The sequence below is a fragment of the Sus scrofa genome, chromosome 14 (genome assembly GCF_000003025.6).
Source record: "Sus scrofa isolate TJ Tabasco breed Duroc chromosome 14, Sscrofa11.1, whole genome shotgun sequence".
NCBI lineage: Eukaryota > Metazoa > Chordata > Mammalia > Artiodactyla > Suidae > Sus > Sus scrofa.
In genome coordinates, this window is record NC_010456.5 from 101,463,408 (window position 1) to 101,481,373 (window position 17,966).

The 17,966-nt window shown below is 43.8% G+C and overlaps 1 protein-coding gene across 8 annotated transcripts in view; it reads right to left on the reverse strand.

Annotated features, from left to right (window-relative positions):
• PANK1 (pantothenate kinase 1) overlaps positions 1 to 17,966 on the reverse strand; it is a 102,360-nt gene that overhangs the window by 53,269 nt on the left and 31,125 nt on the right. The window contains exon 1 of one of the 8 annotated variants that reach the window (XR_002338769.1): positions 10,123 to 13,163. The exons of 2 other annotated variants lie outside the window; for them this stretch is intronic. Coding sequence is in view for 3 of the 6 variants with exons in the window: in XM_005671265.3 (XP_005671322.2) it covers positions 10,123 to 10,975 (853 nt within the window). In the remaining 3 variants the exon portion in view is untranslated. Of the gene's footprint in view, positions 1 to 2,699; positions 2,716 to 5,983; positions 6,002 to 9,217; positions 9,959 to 10,122; positions 13,167 to 17,966 lie in introns of those variants that run through there. 5 more of the 8 variants (XM_005671265.3, XM_005671266.3, XM_005671269.3 and 2 more) reach the window with 5 other exon arrangements.

A 17,966-nucleotide genomic window follows, 5' to 3' on the forward strand; every position in this document is an offset into this window, starting at 1 on the left:
CCAAGTAATTGTCTTTGGCCGACACTACAGCTTAGAACCATGTGAAACCAACAATTATACCCAGAGTCTAGCATAGCTCCTGGCCCAAAGGAAAACTGATTAGCCCCTGAGGGACCCATGGAGAGTATTAGATCTCAGCATTCAAGATCACCCAGGCCAATATTCACCAGATCTTTTTCATGACAATCTAAAGAAGCCATCCTGCAGTCTAAGTTTTAATACTTTCTGGCAGCTCAATACAACCTATACTAAATCACGTTGGTAATGGAGTAACCCGTCACATGGGAGAGCATAGCTCTTGGTTCTTCAGAGGGTAGGACCCCAAGGAAAAGCAAAAATAAAATAGCTGGAGTTCCTGTCATGGTGCAGTAGAAACGAATCCGACTAGGAACCATGAAGTTGCAGGTTCGATCCTTGGCCTCGCTCAGTGGGTTAAGGATCCGGCGTTGTCGTGAGCTGTGGTGTAGATTGCAGACATGGCTCGGATCTGTGGCGTAGGCCGGTGGCTAAGCTAGGATTAGATGCCTAGCCTGGGAACCTCCATATGCTGCACATGCAGCCCTAAAAGGACAAAAAATAAAATAAAATAGCTGTCTTTAAATACTGAATGAGTTGTGTTGTCCTGCAGAAGATAGATTAGATACACTGCACTGGGTAGGTATTACGAGGAGGTGGATTTTGACATCTAACATCACGACCCATAGTGATTATTGAGTGCTTAGGTTTTGATGGAAGACTCACCATACCACTGACCCATATTGAGCGTCAAGTGGAATTAAATCCATCCCTGCCTTTTTTTTACTACTCCAGGCTGTAAAGGAGTTGTTTGTCCAGAAGCCCCAGAGGATTCCTAGTAACTGGCACTGCCCAGGCTGGCCACAGCTCAGAAAGGTCCATGCAGATCCAGACCATCCTGAGCCACTATCTAAAGTCCTGTGGCCTCAGATTCAGTGTAGAGTCAAGGCCAGGCACACGGAAGGTTCGCATGCTGGTCTGGCAGGCAACAGGCACCCAGAAATATCCATCTCATCATCTGGCTGAACAAAATCTGCTAGGCTGAGGGTTAAAAAGAAGGCCCAAGGACTGGACGCAGCTGTTTTGAATTCTGAAGTCTTGTTCAATGCATGCAGCTTTTATAAAGGAGAAATGCTCCCTTTCCTAATCTTTCTCCTCTCTTTAGTGCCTATCTGTCTCACTCAAGGGCTGAGATATCAAACAGGAAAGATCAAAGGAAGACACTTCCTCTTTTAAAAATAACTTTGCCCCAACACTAGATTAGCAGTAAAATAAATTACACAGTCTGTTTATTCATCAAGTTACCAACATCACTTTCAGGTAGGGCTGGCCTCAGGAGCTGCAGTGGAGAAATCTATGAAAGTGACAGTGAGATAAAGATGCAATGCAGGCCAGGCATCCAGCTTCTAGAAACCCTAGAAGGAATTAGGGAAGCTTCCATTGAGGAAGTGATGTCAGAACAGGCTGAAGGATACCCTGAAACCCAGTCCCCAAAAGTTCTCAGTCGGAGCAAGAGAGATTGATGAAAATCCTAAGACTTCAGAAAGTTTTGAAAGCCTCTGTGACTAAATAACAGCAAGAATACTAACATTAAATACCCTTACTACTAGCTAGTATGAACAGGAAAATATCTTTTACTGTGCACACACCAGGGTCTAGGCATTCTACTGTAGACTTTATCTACATTGTCCACATCCGGTCCTTACAACTGATAAGAGGGACGCCGTTATTACCAGCCAACAAAGTGAACCTCTGAGAAGTTAAGCATCTAACCTGAGATTACACTGTAGAACGAGGCTCTGAATCCCGGTCTGGTGGCTCCAAAGCTCTTTCCAAGACAGAACACTAGCCACACTCCTGGGGAATCCACTAGAGGTCTGAGTCTGATCTCCTGGCCCAGCAGAGTCAAAATCTGAACTCAGTTTTCCCGAGTCCCAGAGCCCTCCCTCAGTTTCTTCATCAGCAGAAGGAAGATCATGACCGTACCTGTCATAGGCTGTTCAAGCTGCTGTTATGGAATTACCATTCATGACAGGAAATAAACTTACAGCTTATAAATGACAGAAATGTATTCCTCACAGTTCTGGAATCCAAGATCAAAGCCTTGGCAGATTCACTGTCTGGTGAGAGGCTGCTTCCTAGACAGCTGTCTTTTTTTTTTTTTTTTTTTTTTTTTTTGGTTGCACCTGCAGCACATGGAAATTCTTGGGCCAGGGATTGAACCTGTGCCACAGCAATGACTTAAGCTGCTGCAGTGACAGTGCCAGATCTTCAACCTGTTGTGCCACAGGGGAACTCCCAGACAGCTGTCTTTTGCTCTAGAGAATTCTCTAGTCTCGCCCTCATGACCTAATCACATTTCAGAGGCCCCGCTTGTCAATACCTTGGGAGTTAGGGGGGACAGACACAAGCATTCTATCTACAGCAGTACCTATCTCACAGCGTGCTGGATGTTTGGATGAGATAATCCATCGAAAGGGTTTAGTTTCTTGGCACATAGTAAGTGGCCCTTAATGTTGGCTACTGTTTCTTCCACAAACACATGAATGAACTTTCTGCCACAAGGTGTACAGAAGGCACACACTTATCTTTTCTGCAAGTATTACTGAACGTATTCCCTTTTGGCTTACATGGCCTAAAAGAAAAGCCTTGGTTTTGAATTCTTGGCAGGGCCATTCACTGACCTTAGACAGGTTGCTTCACTTCCCCGCGGCTTTCTTTCCCCATCTGTAAAATGGAGTGTGGGAGTGGTAATCACATGCTTTGATCAAGACACGGTACAGAGCAATGGGGCACAGAGCTGTTGCTCAACAATAGCTACACTCTAAGAACCCACTATTGTGAATCTTTTCACCCTCTTTCCAAACTCTAGAGAAATCTGTAGAGGCCCAGATTACGATTTTGATGTAACTGCCTATAGCAATAACATTTCCTTCACCCCTTGGAATCATCAGCTGCTTTAAAATACATTTCTCAAATACAGGAGGAAACACAGATACACATACCCATGTATGATTAGCCAACTCCAAGCATCTAAAAGATGTCATAAATTAAGTAATGAGATACCAAGCTCTACAGATGCACTATCTAAGCAAAGGTCTACTTAGAAATTCTGTGAGCTATATCTGATTTACAACACTGTCCTCCCAAAGTGAACACCGGCCTACACAGTAAAGCTAAAGCACATAATTAAATACAATGGAAGTCAAACATTGATTGATTTTCATGGTAACTGGATTGTATTAAAACATACACATACACTATCAAAAGTCAGGCTATCACACACATACAGAAAAAAGCAACCCCAAACCCGATCATTAAAACCGGTACTCTTCTGTTTCTCTAAAAATTCTGTCTCCAAAAACCATGTTGGATTTGTATTCATCTATTGAATGTCCCACATGTTAAAAATTAACGGCACTCTTTCCATCTGTGGTTACTACTCCAAACAAAATACGCTCTATATTACTGTTGAAATTCACTTACTGCTCTTCAGAAGAAAAGTGGTGCTCGTGTCTCTAACAGAGTCTGATACCTGACTTAACCACTTACTTAGACGCTAAACACTTGGGCCCTTAAATTCTTTGCAGTTCATACCTTCACTGACAAACTTGGAAATCTGAGTAGCAATTCTAGAGTGTGCGCCCTTGCTTTCCATTTTGGTCTCTTGTTCTTGATTTGCAAAGCTTCCTGTCCTTCTAGAAGTTCTGGTTATGCTTTTAAAAATGTATATAATTCACATTCTATGTTGATACAACCAGAAAACCCTACCCATTTATCTTTTTATCCTGGTTTTTCAAATTAGCTGGATGCAGAAGTAGGGGACATTCTGAGTGCCAAAGCTAAATATCCTAATATTTAGAAAATTGAAGGCTTACACTTTGGCAATGGTGGCTAGCTATAACTGGTAACAGATTTGGGTTTCTTCGGTCTGTACCCACGAGTGTGTTATGTGCTCATGAACTCTCAACCATTTTCTGCTAATGTTTCATCTGCATGATCTTGGCATTCAGAACTTCCACCAGCAGGATGTGGGCACTGATCTAGCCCTCATTCCTGCCTACTGCCACACACTTCGAAGGAAGAGGGCAGCTCGCATTCTCAAGTCTTCTGATGATACTCAAATATTTGTCTTTCTGCAGCATAGTGTTTGGTGGCTCAAACAATTATCGCCTTTGTGTTTTTCTCTTTCCACTAGTGTGGCTCATCTACAAGTGTCCTTGGAGACTAAAATATCCAGGATTTCAAGGCAACAGCTATATACTACTTTGTGCCACCTCTGTTCCTTCTCCAAAAAGTATACACTTGTCAGTTCTATCAAAAATAACTTAAAGAGTTATTGGAGTTCCCATTGCAGTGCAGCAGGAATGACTCCAGCTAGGAACCATGAGGTTGCAGGTTTGATCCCTGGTCTAGCTCAGTGGGTTAAGGATCTGGCGTTGCCCTGAGCTGTGGTATAGGTTGCAGGTGCGGCTAAGATCTGGCATGGCTGTGGCTGTGGTGTAGGCCAGCAGCTGTAGCTCAGATTAGACTCCTAGCCTGGGAATCTCCATATGCTGTAGGTGCAGCCAAAAACAAAACAAAACAAAACAAAACAAAACAAAACCTAAAGAGTTATGTACAAAGTTGTTGTTAAAGCACTGTTTATGATATAGAGAATACCTAGCTGCAGTCTAAAGGGATGAGAGACAAGTTAAATAAATTATGGCTATACCTATATAATGGGATATTGGGAATATAATACAACCTTTAAAAATGATATTTTAATGCCCTAAAAAAATGCTTTGGCTATTTTTTTTTTTTTCTTTTTTGGCCACACCCATGGCATATTCCCAAGTCAGGGATTGAATTGATTGATGCTGCAGAAAAAAGGTACAAGTTACAGCATCATCACCTCACTGAAGGGACTGAATCCAAGCCACACCTGTGGCAACACCAGATCCTCAACCCACTGCACTGAGCCGGAGATGGAAGTGTGCTGCCAGAGAGGGAATGCCCACTAAAATTTTTAAATAAAGTTATCAAAATTTTATCTTAGTGTGATCCCATACTACTTTTAGCATATGGCACATTTTATTTATTTATTTGCCTTTTTCTTTTTTTTTTTTTTTTAATTTTAAGGGCTACATGGTGTATGGAGGTTCCCAGGCTAGGGGTCCAATCAGAGCTACAGCTGCTGGCCTACACCACAGCCACAGCAACAGGGGATCTGAGCAGCATCTGCAACCTACACCAGAGCTCACAGCAATGCTGGATCCCTAACTCACCAAGTGGGGCCAGGATTGAACCTTCGTGCTCATGGATACCAGTCAGATTCATTTCCACTGCACCACACAGGAATTCTCTATATGGCACATTTTAAATAGCCATTTTCTCTGAGTAATGGTACCGTGAGTACTCTTTCCTTCTGGAAATATCTGTATTACCCAATATTTTTTGAGGAAAGGGGGGGAAAAGGGACTGGGGTGTTATAGCTAATCAAATAACACTTTTTAAGTCTCTCTAATTCTAGACTACCCACTCCCTTTTTAACTAAGAACATCAATCTGAGGTGTCTCTGCCAGCTTAGTCATCTTGTCCTATGGGTTAATGGTGGACAGTGTCCTGAATGGTGGTGACGACAGCTGGTGTTTACTGAGTAACTGCTATGCGCCAAGCAGGAATCTAAATTCTTTGTATATAATATCTTGTTTAATCCTCACATCAGCTCCATGAGGTAGTATGAATAGCTCCATCTTACCAATACTGAAACTGAAGCCTAGAAGTTAAATAATTGGCACCAGGTCATCCAGCTACAATTCAAACTCAAGCCCTCCAGAGTTTGAATAACTATATACCATTTATAAACATTAAGCTCTCACAGCACTTTATTACAGCTTTCATTAGTTTCAAGGTATTCAGGAAGGGAGCTGACTCTATAAGATGCTACCTATGTATGCTTCGAAGAATCAGAGTACTGAGGACATACCAAAGGAATCTCCCTATGGATGCTCCACTGAAGGACTTCTGCCAGTCTGTCCTATGGAAGGAAATGGCTACTTCAGTGAGGTGATGATGACATCACTTGTACCTTTTTTCTGCAACATCAATCAAATAGTCAGGTATCCAAGATGCAAAGCATATGAAAAAAAAAAAAACCTGTATCATCTATAATAAGACTTCCGACTTAATTAAGGTGATAAGACCAATACCATATATGAAACAATCAGCACAAGGCAAAAATAAATTAAAAAAAAAATAATAGGGAGTTCCCATCATGGCTCAGTGATTAATGAACCCAACTAGGATCCGTGAGGATGTGGGTTCAATCCCTGGCCTCACTGAGTGGGTTAAGGATCTGGCATTGCTATGAGCTGTGGTGTAGGTTGCAGATGAGGCTCAGATCTGGCATTGTTGTGGCTGTGGTGTAGACTGGCAGCTGCAGCTCGGATTTGAACCCTAGTCTGGGAACCTCCATATGCTGCGGGTGTGGTGCTAAAAAGCAATAAATAAATAAATAAATAAATAGATAAATAAAGTATACAACTTGGTACAATTTAAGTAATAGTAATAATAAAATGCTAAGCCATATGGCAGACTGGATAACTAATGTAGAAATCATGGAGAAAGAACTATCAGCTCTGAAGTATCTTAAAATTTTGAAGGTACAAGAAATAACACTTGAAGATTATCTGGCCAATCCCTGAATTCCAAGATGAGAGCTAACTTGGTTGAGGTCCCATGGTTGTTAAGTAGCAAAGGCAGGTAAAGTAATCAAGGAAGCTTGATGAAGCTGTTAGTCCTAGGAAAGCTTTCCAAAGATAAGCACAGTGAGTGAAGTGATGGTACTTTTGATGAAAACAGTAGACAAGATTCCCCTTTCTTGATTGAGCAAAGTCAACCTGCCACTATTCTGATTTTTCTTTTTCTCTTTTTCTCTTTTTCTTTCTTTCTTTCTTTCTTTCTTTCTTTCTTTCTTTCTTTCTTTCTTTCTTTCTTTCTTTCTTTCTTTCTTTTTTTCTTTCTTTCTTTCTTTCTTTCTTTCTTTCTTTCTTTCTTTCTTTCTTTCTTTCTTTCTCTTTCTTTCTCTCTCTCTTTCTCTCTCTCTCTCTCTTTCTTTGCCTTTTATGGGCTGCACTGGAAGCATATGGAGGTTCCCAGGCTAGGGGTCTTATGGGAGCTGCAGCTGCCGACTGACACCACAGCCACAGCAACTCTGGATCCTTAACCCACTGAGCAAGGCCAGGGATTGAACCTGCGTCCTCAGGGATCCTAGTCAGATGTTTCCACTGAACTCCCTTGATTTTTAGATTCCAAGATTTTCACTAATCCGTGCCTTGAGGGATCAGATGTAAATTTTTTAAATAATCAAAAACTACTGAACTGTTTGTTTCATTCCATTCATTGTTTTTAAACTTGAGTATTTTAATGTGTATTGCACCCTACCCAAAACATTACCAAACAGAAACACACCTACCCACATATGCACTCCAGGTGCCTGAGATAAGTAATATCTGGCTGCCTTAAAACACCTCTGGTTTGCCAGAAGCAAACTCTAAGCAAACTATAAGTCCAAAGTTGCAAACTATAAGCAGGAATCAATTATTTGTCCAACTTTGATGCTTCTGCTCTTAAATTTCATTTAAAGCCCGTAAGTACTCTTCTCAATAATTGCTTATGTAAACTCTATCAGTCATCAGAAAATAGAGATATGCTTAAGTCTAAATAGAATTGTCTTAGATTACCTAAACATCAACTGCTTGGGCTTTTTTTTTTTTTTTTAAAGATGCTAGAATGTTAATAGGGAAGGAATAAAGATATTAAATTCAGCTTAATTTTAACTAAGAAATGTTGGTAATAAACATAGCAGATGTGCCTCAGAACATGTAAAGTTTATTTCAGAAATGTTCATTCAAATTTGAGAAATACATAAGTAAATATATATAATACACATCTATATGTATAACTGAATCACTTTGTTCTACACCAAGACTAACAAGATATTATTATTATTATTATTATTGGTGTTTTTCAGGGCCTCACCCACGGCATATGGAGGTTCCCAGGCTAGGGGTCTAATTGGAGCTGTTGCTGCTGGCCTACGCCAGAGCCACAGCAACGCCAGATCCAAGCCACATCTGCGACTTACACCACAGCTCAGGGCAGCACTGGATCCTTAACCCAACGAGCGAGGCCAGGGATTGAACCGGTAACGTTATAGTTCCTAGTTGGATTAGTTAACCACTGAGTCACAAAGGGAACTCCCACACAATATTATGAATCAACTATACTTCAATAAAAAAATTTAAAACAAAATAAACTTCAGAAAAAGAAAACATGATAAGATAAAAAAATCAATTTTGATAAATTCTTTTTAAAAGCTGATAAGTATGGTCACTACACTTAAAACTATGGTTTTCATTAAAAAAATACAAACTACTTTAATACCAGACAAAGTACACAGGTATAAAGTTATATTCCCTTGTGTTCTAAAATAATACTTCTTGTGGATTTGCAAGCAAAAGTTAGGGCTCAAGAGTATTTTTTCTCTGCCTTCATGCTGTTGTTATGATAATGTATTTTCAATTCCTTAAAAACTATTTCAAGAGGTATAATACACTCAGTCATAGAGCATTTAAGCTAGCAACACTAAGTAAAAACTCAAAACAGTTCTCCTTTGTTATATTTTAGCTATTTACATTGCAAACTCACAAGCTGTTAATGTATATCAGAGAAATAATTAACTAAAATGTGGCTTCAGAAGTAAAACTGGTTAAAAAATCTTAAGTAATCAATACTAAACCCATTAAAGAAAGTCATTTTCTAACAAGCCTCAACAACAAAAGTAAACAGAAATTCAGGTGTTGATGCCTTCCTTACAACCGTAGCCAATCTGCTGTATAGTTTCTAAATGCCCGACGTGACATTAACTTTAAACCGAAATATTTCAGACCTACAAAACACAGGCATCAAAGTTACTGCGTCCCAGTTGGGTTAAAATGCTTTCCAAAGTCTCAGAGACTTTAGTTAAATGCAGAAAAGCTAAAAGTCCAAACTGATAAATAGAAACAGAAAAAAGTGAAGCTGTTTGTCAAATAAAAAGCTTTTTCGGACAAATCCATTTCAGACAAAGCATATCTAGAAATTTCCCTATAACAAAAAGTATAACCTATATGTAAAAGGTGCATGTTTGAATGCAATCATTAGTATGCATTCTACTTACTTTGCTTTTTGCCATTTATAAGCTTCATTAAGAAAGAAGAGCCAGAAAGAGGTAACCAGTTGAATGAAGTTTGGTTCAGATAAGAAAAACCAGTTGTAAATTCGATCTCAGAGAGATCAGCGGGGAAGGGACTCTTCACAAAGTAACATCATAAATACAGGCTTTAGATTGTGAAATAACGCCTTCCAGCTTTCCGTTCTGTACATTACCATTATAAACCTTCTACTCTACCTCCCCACGCTCCAGAAAAAAAATCCACCTCCAATCTTCATTGGTCCACATAGTTCCGGCCCACATGGTATCAGTGGGTGTGTCCCTCCCAACAGGTCCTCTCATTGGCTGCGCGGAAACAGAGTTTAATAGGCTGTGATTTGGGGGGTTGTCAAACTCCACGCCTCCAGACCTCGCGCTCGCCAATAGACCCAAGGAGCTGGCAGCTTCTCTGCGATTCAAAGGGCAAGCTGACTGCCTAAGCGCCAACCTGAGACAAGCTCTCAGAAGGGGCGAGGAGAAAGGAGAGGGAAACTCCCGCTCTCCCCTACCTGCTGTACCCTTACTCCTGGACCCCACCAAATGTTGACACGTGCATTTTCCGACTGACAAATTAGTAAGGTGGCCAGTGCGTTCGTCTTCTATAGAGCCGTGACCTAGGAGCAGCTCAGACTCCGAGTCCAATCGTCCCATTCTACAGATGCAAGCGAGCAAGGGTTAGGCTCAGGCAGCGATCTATAGTGCTTGGAGCCTCTGGGAAAGAATCATTCCCGGGCTCCCCCCAGGAACCGTCTCTCTAGGCGAGCGCCGGGGTGCAGGGTGGGGGTGGGGGGCGCTGCGGTGCCCGCCCCGCGGCTCCCGGGTGCCGAGCTGCGCTTGCCTCGCGCCCGCGATCCCCTCCCGGCGGGACTTACGCGGCCTGTTCTTCCTGCCCGAGTCCATCCTCCTCCGCAGCCGGCATTTCTTGGCCGGGGAATCGTGCTGAGGGGGCGGCGGCTGTGACTGGAGGTCGGGCTGGAGCGGGAGGCGCTGGGGCGCCGCGTCGCCGCCGCCCGCAGGGCCCCGGCCGCAGAGGCGCGGCGGCTGCACTGACGGCGGGTAGAAGCCGTTGTGCAGCAGCCCGTTCAAGGCTGCAACGCCGGCGCCGACGGGAGTCCCCGGGGCTTGCGGGGCCGAGAGCTCCGGGTGCCCGCCGTGGTCGCCCATGCCCGGGGCTGGTGGGACAGTGCGCGGGCCCCGGCTCATGCGGCCTCTCTGGAGGTCATTCTCCGGCGTCTTTATTTCCGCGGATCCTCCTTGCGGCTTCCGATTCAGCAGCCGCAGAGCCGGCGCCGGGGGATGGAGAGCTGGGTGCTCCTCCCCTCCTCCCGCGGGTTCTCCCACCTCCTCCACGCCCTGCCCCCCGCGCGTCGGCCCCCCGGGGCCGGCCTGGAGCATGCCCGCTCCGGGCGCGGAATCCGGGATCCCCGCACACCCCGAGCCGGGGGCCCCGCAGCCCGCCTTTCCCGTATACCCCAGCCGCGCGACTTCAAACACGGCTTCCTCGCCTCCCAGACCTGTCCCCGCTACTGAGCATGCCCAGTCCTGCCCGCCACCACCACCACCGCCACCGCCACCGCCGAGCTTCAACATGGGGACTGAAGTTCTCGGGCTTTGCAAAAGAAGAGATGGGCGGGTTGGGCTTTGTATGGCCGACTGAGCCAAGAGCGGACTGAGGTGGGAGCGAGCAAGGAGCTTCAGAGTAATGCGGCGTGGGGGAGAAAACATGTATTTGTAGAGGTTTTGGTTTACTAATCCTGCCCCCGTGAGCTGGATACCTTTGCAAGGTCATTCACGTTGTCCCCTCCTCCCTGAAACCTTTGTGAGTTTGTGTGAGTGTGTTTAGTTAAGTGACCAAACTACTCACAGGCCTGAGGGGAAGGAGGAGAAGGATTATTTATGGAAAGGTAGGCGGATTTGGAGAGGGAGGAGAGTGTAATTTCTTTGCTGGCACACACAGACACCATTTGGCCTGGTGGAGTTGTCTTTTGCAGGGAGGAAACCTCAGAATACAGTGTAAGGACAGTGAAGGACACAGCTGTAGGCGGGATTAACCGGTGTTGGAAGAGACCAAGTAAACAGAAGCCGCCCCAAGCTATAAAAAGCACTTTCCTCACCCAGAAAGGACGTTTAAGAGACAATGTCACCCTATTTATAGAGCAAGGAGTTGCCTGTGTTTTAAGTAGGGAAGGCAGCATCGCAGGGTAGTCAATACCACAGCTTTGGAGTCAGAGTTGGGCTCAAATTCCAAGTCAGCCACTGAACAAATACAGAGAAAGTCATTGCTCAAGTGAACACACCTGGCGACAGGAAACAGGACTGGGCACGCTCAGTAGGCAGAACAAAGGTGGGTGGTGAGGGCCTTCCAGAAGTTGTTCAATCCCTTGATGCCTCAGCTTTTAAATCTAACTAGGACTTGTCATGAGAAATCTACCTGAAAGTACCTGGTACCATGCTGGCACACAGGAAATGCCCCAAAGAGGTGGTTATCCAACAAAGGGAACAAGCCATGCTCACAACTATATTTATTGCATAACTTACTTGTGTATGATATCCTCCATCATCTGTACTTACCTAATCCACAGAGGAGTCAGAGGCCTCAGTGCATTCAGCAGCAGCCAAGGCCTACATCTCCACAGAGCCTGACCTAGAATCAGAGCTTTAGAAGCCATGACCACTTGAGTGCTCTGGTCCATTCACTCATTTTTTTCCCCCCCAGATAAGGAAACTGTGCCATGGAGAGAAGGCTGAGGCTATGAAGAACAAAGCTAAGAATAAACCTTAAATCTCCTAACTATTTTTGCTTCCCTGACCTTATCATACTATTTGAAGACATTGAGGAAAAAAGCTTAGGTGTTTCGGCCCCTGCCTACCTCCCCTGCCTCATCTTGAGCTCCCAGTGCTCCCTCTACAGAGAGCCTTTCACTTCCTCAAACAAATGAATATCCCTTTGCATCTGCTGTTTCTATTGCCTGTTCCCAGAACTCTTTGTCTACTAGGTTCCAACTCAATCCTCAGATCTCTGCTTCAACCTCTCACCTTGAAAGAAACGTTCCCTGACTCTTAGAACAAGATTAGGGCTCCCTACTTCTACACTTGACCTTTGTGACTCTATCAGTTTGTAACTCTACAATGGGGATAATAACAGAACATGACTGAGTTGTTACAGTGATGAAATGAATATATATGTAAAGTGCACCATAAGCATTATGAAAAAGATAATATTTGATAGTCTGTCTACCCCCATACACTGTAATTTCCATTAGGGCAGATGACTTTTATTCACATTGCATCCCTAAGAAGCTCTTGGTAATTATTTGGGACTGAATGACTTAGGTGATATTTCACCTACAGTAGTGATCACTTTCTACTGTAAATTTGCTAGAAAACAAAAGAAACAGAAACCATCCATTGTTAATCCTAAATTTTCAAATATAACGTTTTCCAATTCTCACAAAATTTAAGCAGTTTAGGAAGCACTTTACATCAGAGATGTGAACAGAGGCTTTAGCAATGCAGTATCTCCAAGGGCATATTAGGTCCAGCTAGATTCCCAGGCATGATGAGGAAGGCCTGAGCCAGGTGGCTCAGACCCAGGTAGGGCAGAAGTACTGGTACTGGGGACAGAACGTCCTCCACCTGCTTCCTTTTTCCTTTCCTGCTCCGGCTGGTGCCCTGGATTAGTTAACATGCTGCATGTGGTAGAGAGGAAGCCAGGTGGCATCTCACAGGTTTATTGGGGGAGCCCAGGGGTGTCGGATGTGTAATTTTGAGGCATGAGTTATCACATGCTCCAGCAGGGGCATGGAACAAATATTTGGAAGAGAGTGAGGGAGGAGAAGCCCACAAGGTACTTTCCCCTCTCTGTTCATTCATTCAGTCATTTACCAATTATTTATTTTTTGCTTTTTAGGGCTGCATCCACAGCATATGGAAATTCACAGGCTAGGGGTCGAATCGGAGCTGTAGCTGCCGGCCTACACCACATTCACAGCAACATGGGATCCGAGCTGCGTCTTTGACCTACATCACAGCTCACAGCAATGCCAGATCCTTAACCCACTGAGCAAGGCCAGGGATCAAACCGTCATCCTCATGGATCCTAGTCAGGTTCATTAACCACTAAGCCACCCAATTATTGGAACTCCCCAATTATTTATTAAGTGTTACTATGTTGTTGGCACTCAAACTAGATGCTGGGAATACAAAGACAAGACAGATGCCTTCACTGCCTCCTAGGGGTTTACAATTCATTGAGCAAGAGGCAAGCCAATGCTTCATCATCTGTATACATTAGAATAAGAGGGAGTTTTTCCTTTTAAACTTTTTATTAAAAACAGCATATGAACAGAAATATATATGTATCCTATGGGTAGAGCTCAGTGAATTTTGCACAAATGAACATCCTGTGTAACTAGCACCTGATCAAGAGACAGAACAGTTTTTTTTTGTTTTGTTTTTGTTTTTTTTTTTTAGGGCTGCACCCTCAGCATATGGAGTTCCCAGGCCAGGGGTCCAACTGGAGCTGCAGCCACCAACCTACGCCACAGCCACAGCAATGCAGGATCCAAACTGCATTTGAGTCCTACACTACAGATCACAGCAATGCCGGATCCTCAACCCATTGAGAGAGGCCAGGGATCGAACCCGCATCCTCATGGATGCTAGTCGGGTTCGTTAACTGCTGAGCCATGATGGGAACTCTAGATGTTTTTTTTTAAAGAGCAGATTCTGGACCCAGGTTCATAGACTTTCAGTAGGTTTGGAGCAGAGGAGTCTGCATGGTGATGATGGTGATGATGATGATAAATATTTAAATTAAAGAAACAAAATAAAAATAACTTTTAAAAATGAGATTATATTGCAGATGGTCCTTGCTTGGAGGAACAATGAATGAAGCAAAGTATGTCACCTATGCCATGGAAGGTAACTCCAAAGGAGTCGAGAGAGTGAGCAATAATGGAAGAGGGGAGGAGAGAGGAAGAAGATGGTGCTGAGATGGATGGATGTTAAAACACATTTCAGGGAGGAAATGACCCTTAAGCTGAATTTTGACCAACAATGAGATTTCATTATTTCAACCTTTCATTATTTCATAGGTCAAAGGAAATCCATTCAGAACTGAGGGAATGGAGATTCTGCCAGTGGGTTGGAAACTATCGGTCATGTTTGGGAACCAGCCATGAGTTCAACAAGTATGAAAGACAACCTATGAAGGGAGGAGGTGAATGAGGGCCGAAAAGGTTAGATGGGGCCCAAATCCCAGATGGCTTTCTGCACCACAGGAAACAATATGGAATTCTTTCCTGAAGGCCATGGGAAACCAATGGAGAGTTTTAGGTTGTGGAAAAACCACTAGATTTACATCCTAGAAGGATCTCTGGCAGCGGCCTGGAGAATAAAACAGGGGAGAGGATTCCTATTTGGGAACCTAGAAAACCACTAGAAACAAGCAGAAAAGAGGTAATAAGGGAGTGAGTGAAGGGCACACCATTCAGAGTGAGATCATCAGGTGGATTCAAGAATTATTAAAAGTCTAAAGGAACCCAGGATGATTTTCTGTGATTCCAGTTGGGGCAACTGAGAATGTGGTGCAACAACATGCAAGATAAAATACGCAAAAAAGGAGCATATTTTTCTACTATATTCTCTCTAGGTTTTATACTTTAAAAAGGGTGACACTTTGGGAGTTCCCATCGTGGCTCAGTCGTTAACTCATGAGTCCGACTAGGATCCATGAGATTGCGGGTTCGATCCCTGGCCTTGCTCAGTGGGTTGAGGATCTGGTGTTGCCATGAGCTGTGGCGTAGGTTGCAGACACGGCTCGGATCTAGCGTTGCTGTGGCTCTGGTATAGGCCGGTGGCTACAGCTCCGATTGGACCCCTAGCCTGGGAACCTCCATATGCCGAGAGAGCGGCTCTAGAAATGGCAAAAAGATTAAAAAAAAATTAAATAAATAAAAAGGGTGATTCTTTAAAAATATAGATCTGGGAGTTTCTGTCGTGGTTCAGCAGTTAATGAAACTGAATGGCATCCATGAAGATGCAGATTTGATTCCTGACCTCGCTCAGTGGGTTAAGGATCTGGCGTTGCCATGAGCTCTGGTGTAGGTCGCAAACACAGCCCGGATCCCAAGTTGCTGTGGCCCTGGTGTAGGCTGGCGGCTACAGCTCTGATTGGACCCCTTGCCTGGGAACCTCTATATGCCGCAGGTTCGGCCCTAAATGAGAGAAAGACAAAATAAATAAATAAATAAAAATAAAAATATAGATCTGATCATGACTTTTTTTTTTTTTTTTTGGTCTTTTTGTCTTCTTAGGGCTGCAGCCATGGCATATGGAGGTTCCCAGGCTAGGGGTCAAACCAGAGCTGTAGCTGCCACAGCAATGCCAGATCTGAGCCACAGCCACAGCAATGCCAGATCTGAGCTGCGTCTGTGACCTACACCACAGCTCAGGGAAACGCTGGATCCTTAACCCACTGAGCGAGGCCAGGGATCGTTTCCACTGCGCCACGATGGCAACTCTAAATCATGACATTCTTGTACCTAAACTCTTTCATGGATGCTGCACAATTCATAATGCATTGAAACTTTTTAGCAGGGCACATCCAAGTCCTTCTTGTCCTGCATGCCTCAGCCTTTAGTTCCTTTCACTGCCATCACACCCAATGCTCCTATGAAACCACAAGTGCAGTTCCCCAACGGTACTGTGTGATCCTCGCCTACTCCTTGTTCAAGACTCAACTAAAGTACTCAATGGAAGGCCTTCTCTGAGCAGATCCCCCAGGATGGTTGGGTGCCTCTCCAGTGTTAAGTCATATCAATATCTGCCTAACTCAGTCTGACTTAACACTTACCACATTTCATTGTTGTTTGTTTGTTTTTGTCTCCTCAAGGATGAATGAAATAAATGAAAGACACTAAATCCTCCTCCCAGCCAAGATGTGGGCTTTTTTTTGGACCAGTTGGGTGTTTTAAAATTAAAAGTTTGGATTAGGATGCAAGTAAACTAAATTTACACATCTATGTTACCTGTCTGACTTCTGAAGCATTTCTGATAGCCATCAGCCTCCTAAACCAGAAATAGGGGCTCTCATCTTTGAATCTCCAGTATTCAAGACAGTGCCAGGCACAAACTGGAGCTGAAAAAAAATGTATGGAATCAAGGGAGGATACAATTCTCTCCTCACATGGGTGAAGAAGCTGAGGTTCTACTTTTTTTTCCTGCATCTTTGACATGCAGAAGTCCTAGGCCAGGGATGGAACCCTTGCCTCAGCATTGATAAGCTGGATACTTAACCCACTGAGCCACCAGGGAACTCTGAAGGTTTTACTTTTGATGAGCATGGGCAGTAAAACTGCCCCAGGAGGTGGGCCCAGAATCAGGAGCACAATGCTGATTGGCCTAAGTCTGTGGTTGACTTAGGAACAGTCTGGCCAATAAGATGTCAGGGAAAGTCTGGGGGATTCTAGGAAAAGTTTCCTCCCATAAAAAGGGGGAGGCCAGCACTAGTTTTTCATTCCTATAAATAAGACTTGTAATTTACTGTAATTTTCTGAAGACAGATAAAATCTGTCTACCATGCCATCATTTCACATTATCACTGTAGAAATTCTAGTTCCTTGCTAAGATGGAAATAAAGTCAAATTTGCCCAAGCTTTCTACCACTTAATAACCACCTGATGACACAGTGTGAGCTCGGAGAAAGGCACAGTTTTAAAAGAATTGCTAGAACTTTAACTGGCAGAATAATATTGATCCAGGAATGACATTTTTTTTCATTTTTGCTTTTTTGCTCTCGGTGTCGGTGCCTTCCTTAGAGATTCACAAGGGGCCACCTTGTACAAGAGACTGTTTTTGAGTATATTGCCTCCTTTTTTTTTTTCTTTTTAGGGCCATACCTGTGGCATATGGAAGCTTCCAGGCTAGGGGTCGAATTGGAGCTACAGCTGCTGGCCTACACCACAATCACAGCAACTTGGGATCCAAGCCTCGTCTGTGACCTACACTACAGCTCATGGCAACACCAGATCCTTAACCCACTGAGAGAGGCCAGGGATCGAACCCACATCCTCATGGATCCTGGTTGGGTTCGTTAACCACTGAGACACTAAGGGCACTCTCTATAGTGCCTTTCATATTTCTTTCTTCAGTGCCCTAGGGAGCAGAGCTGCCACAGGGAGTCAGAGGCCACCAAAAACAAACAAAAACTGCTCTGGTGAATAATGATGTAACGGTGAGAGGCTGCAGACCCCTTCATCAGAGCCTCTCAATTTTCTTTCTTCATAATTGAGCAGCTACTACACAGCAGGCACCAAGCTAAGAACCAAGAATACGGTCTTGAGCAAAAACAAAGCCCGTGTCCTTATCTAGATTACAGAAAGGCCTTGCACATAATCACAACAGGGAAAGTGTAGGTGCACCCCAGGAAGTACGAAAATGTTAAGACTCCCAGTACCATGATGGCACACACCAGGGTGACCTGTCTTAGTCTTAAACTGTAGCAGATGATATTTAAGCTGAATTCTGATTTTTGAATAGAGGGTAACTAACGAGGAGGTGGATGTGGAGGAGATATTCTTAGCCTCTCTTACATCGTAAACATGGTAGGCACTTCATAAACACTCGCTGGCTGAAAGAGTGAATTGACCCTGTCCCTCTCAAGGGAGCAAATCAAGTGGAAGGAAGATGATTCACTTTAAGAAACTACTGGAGA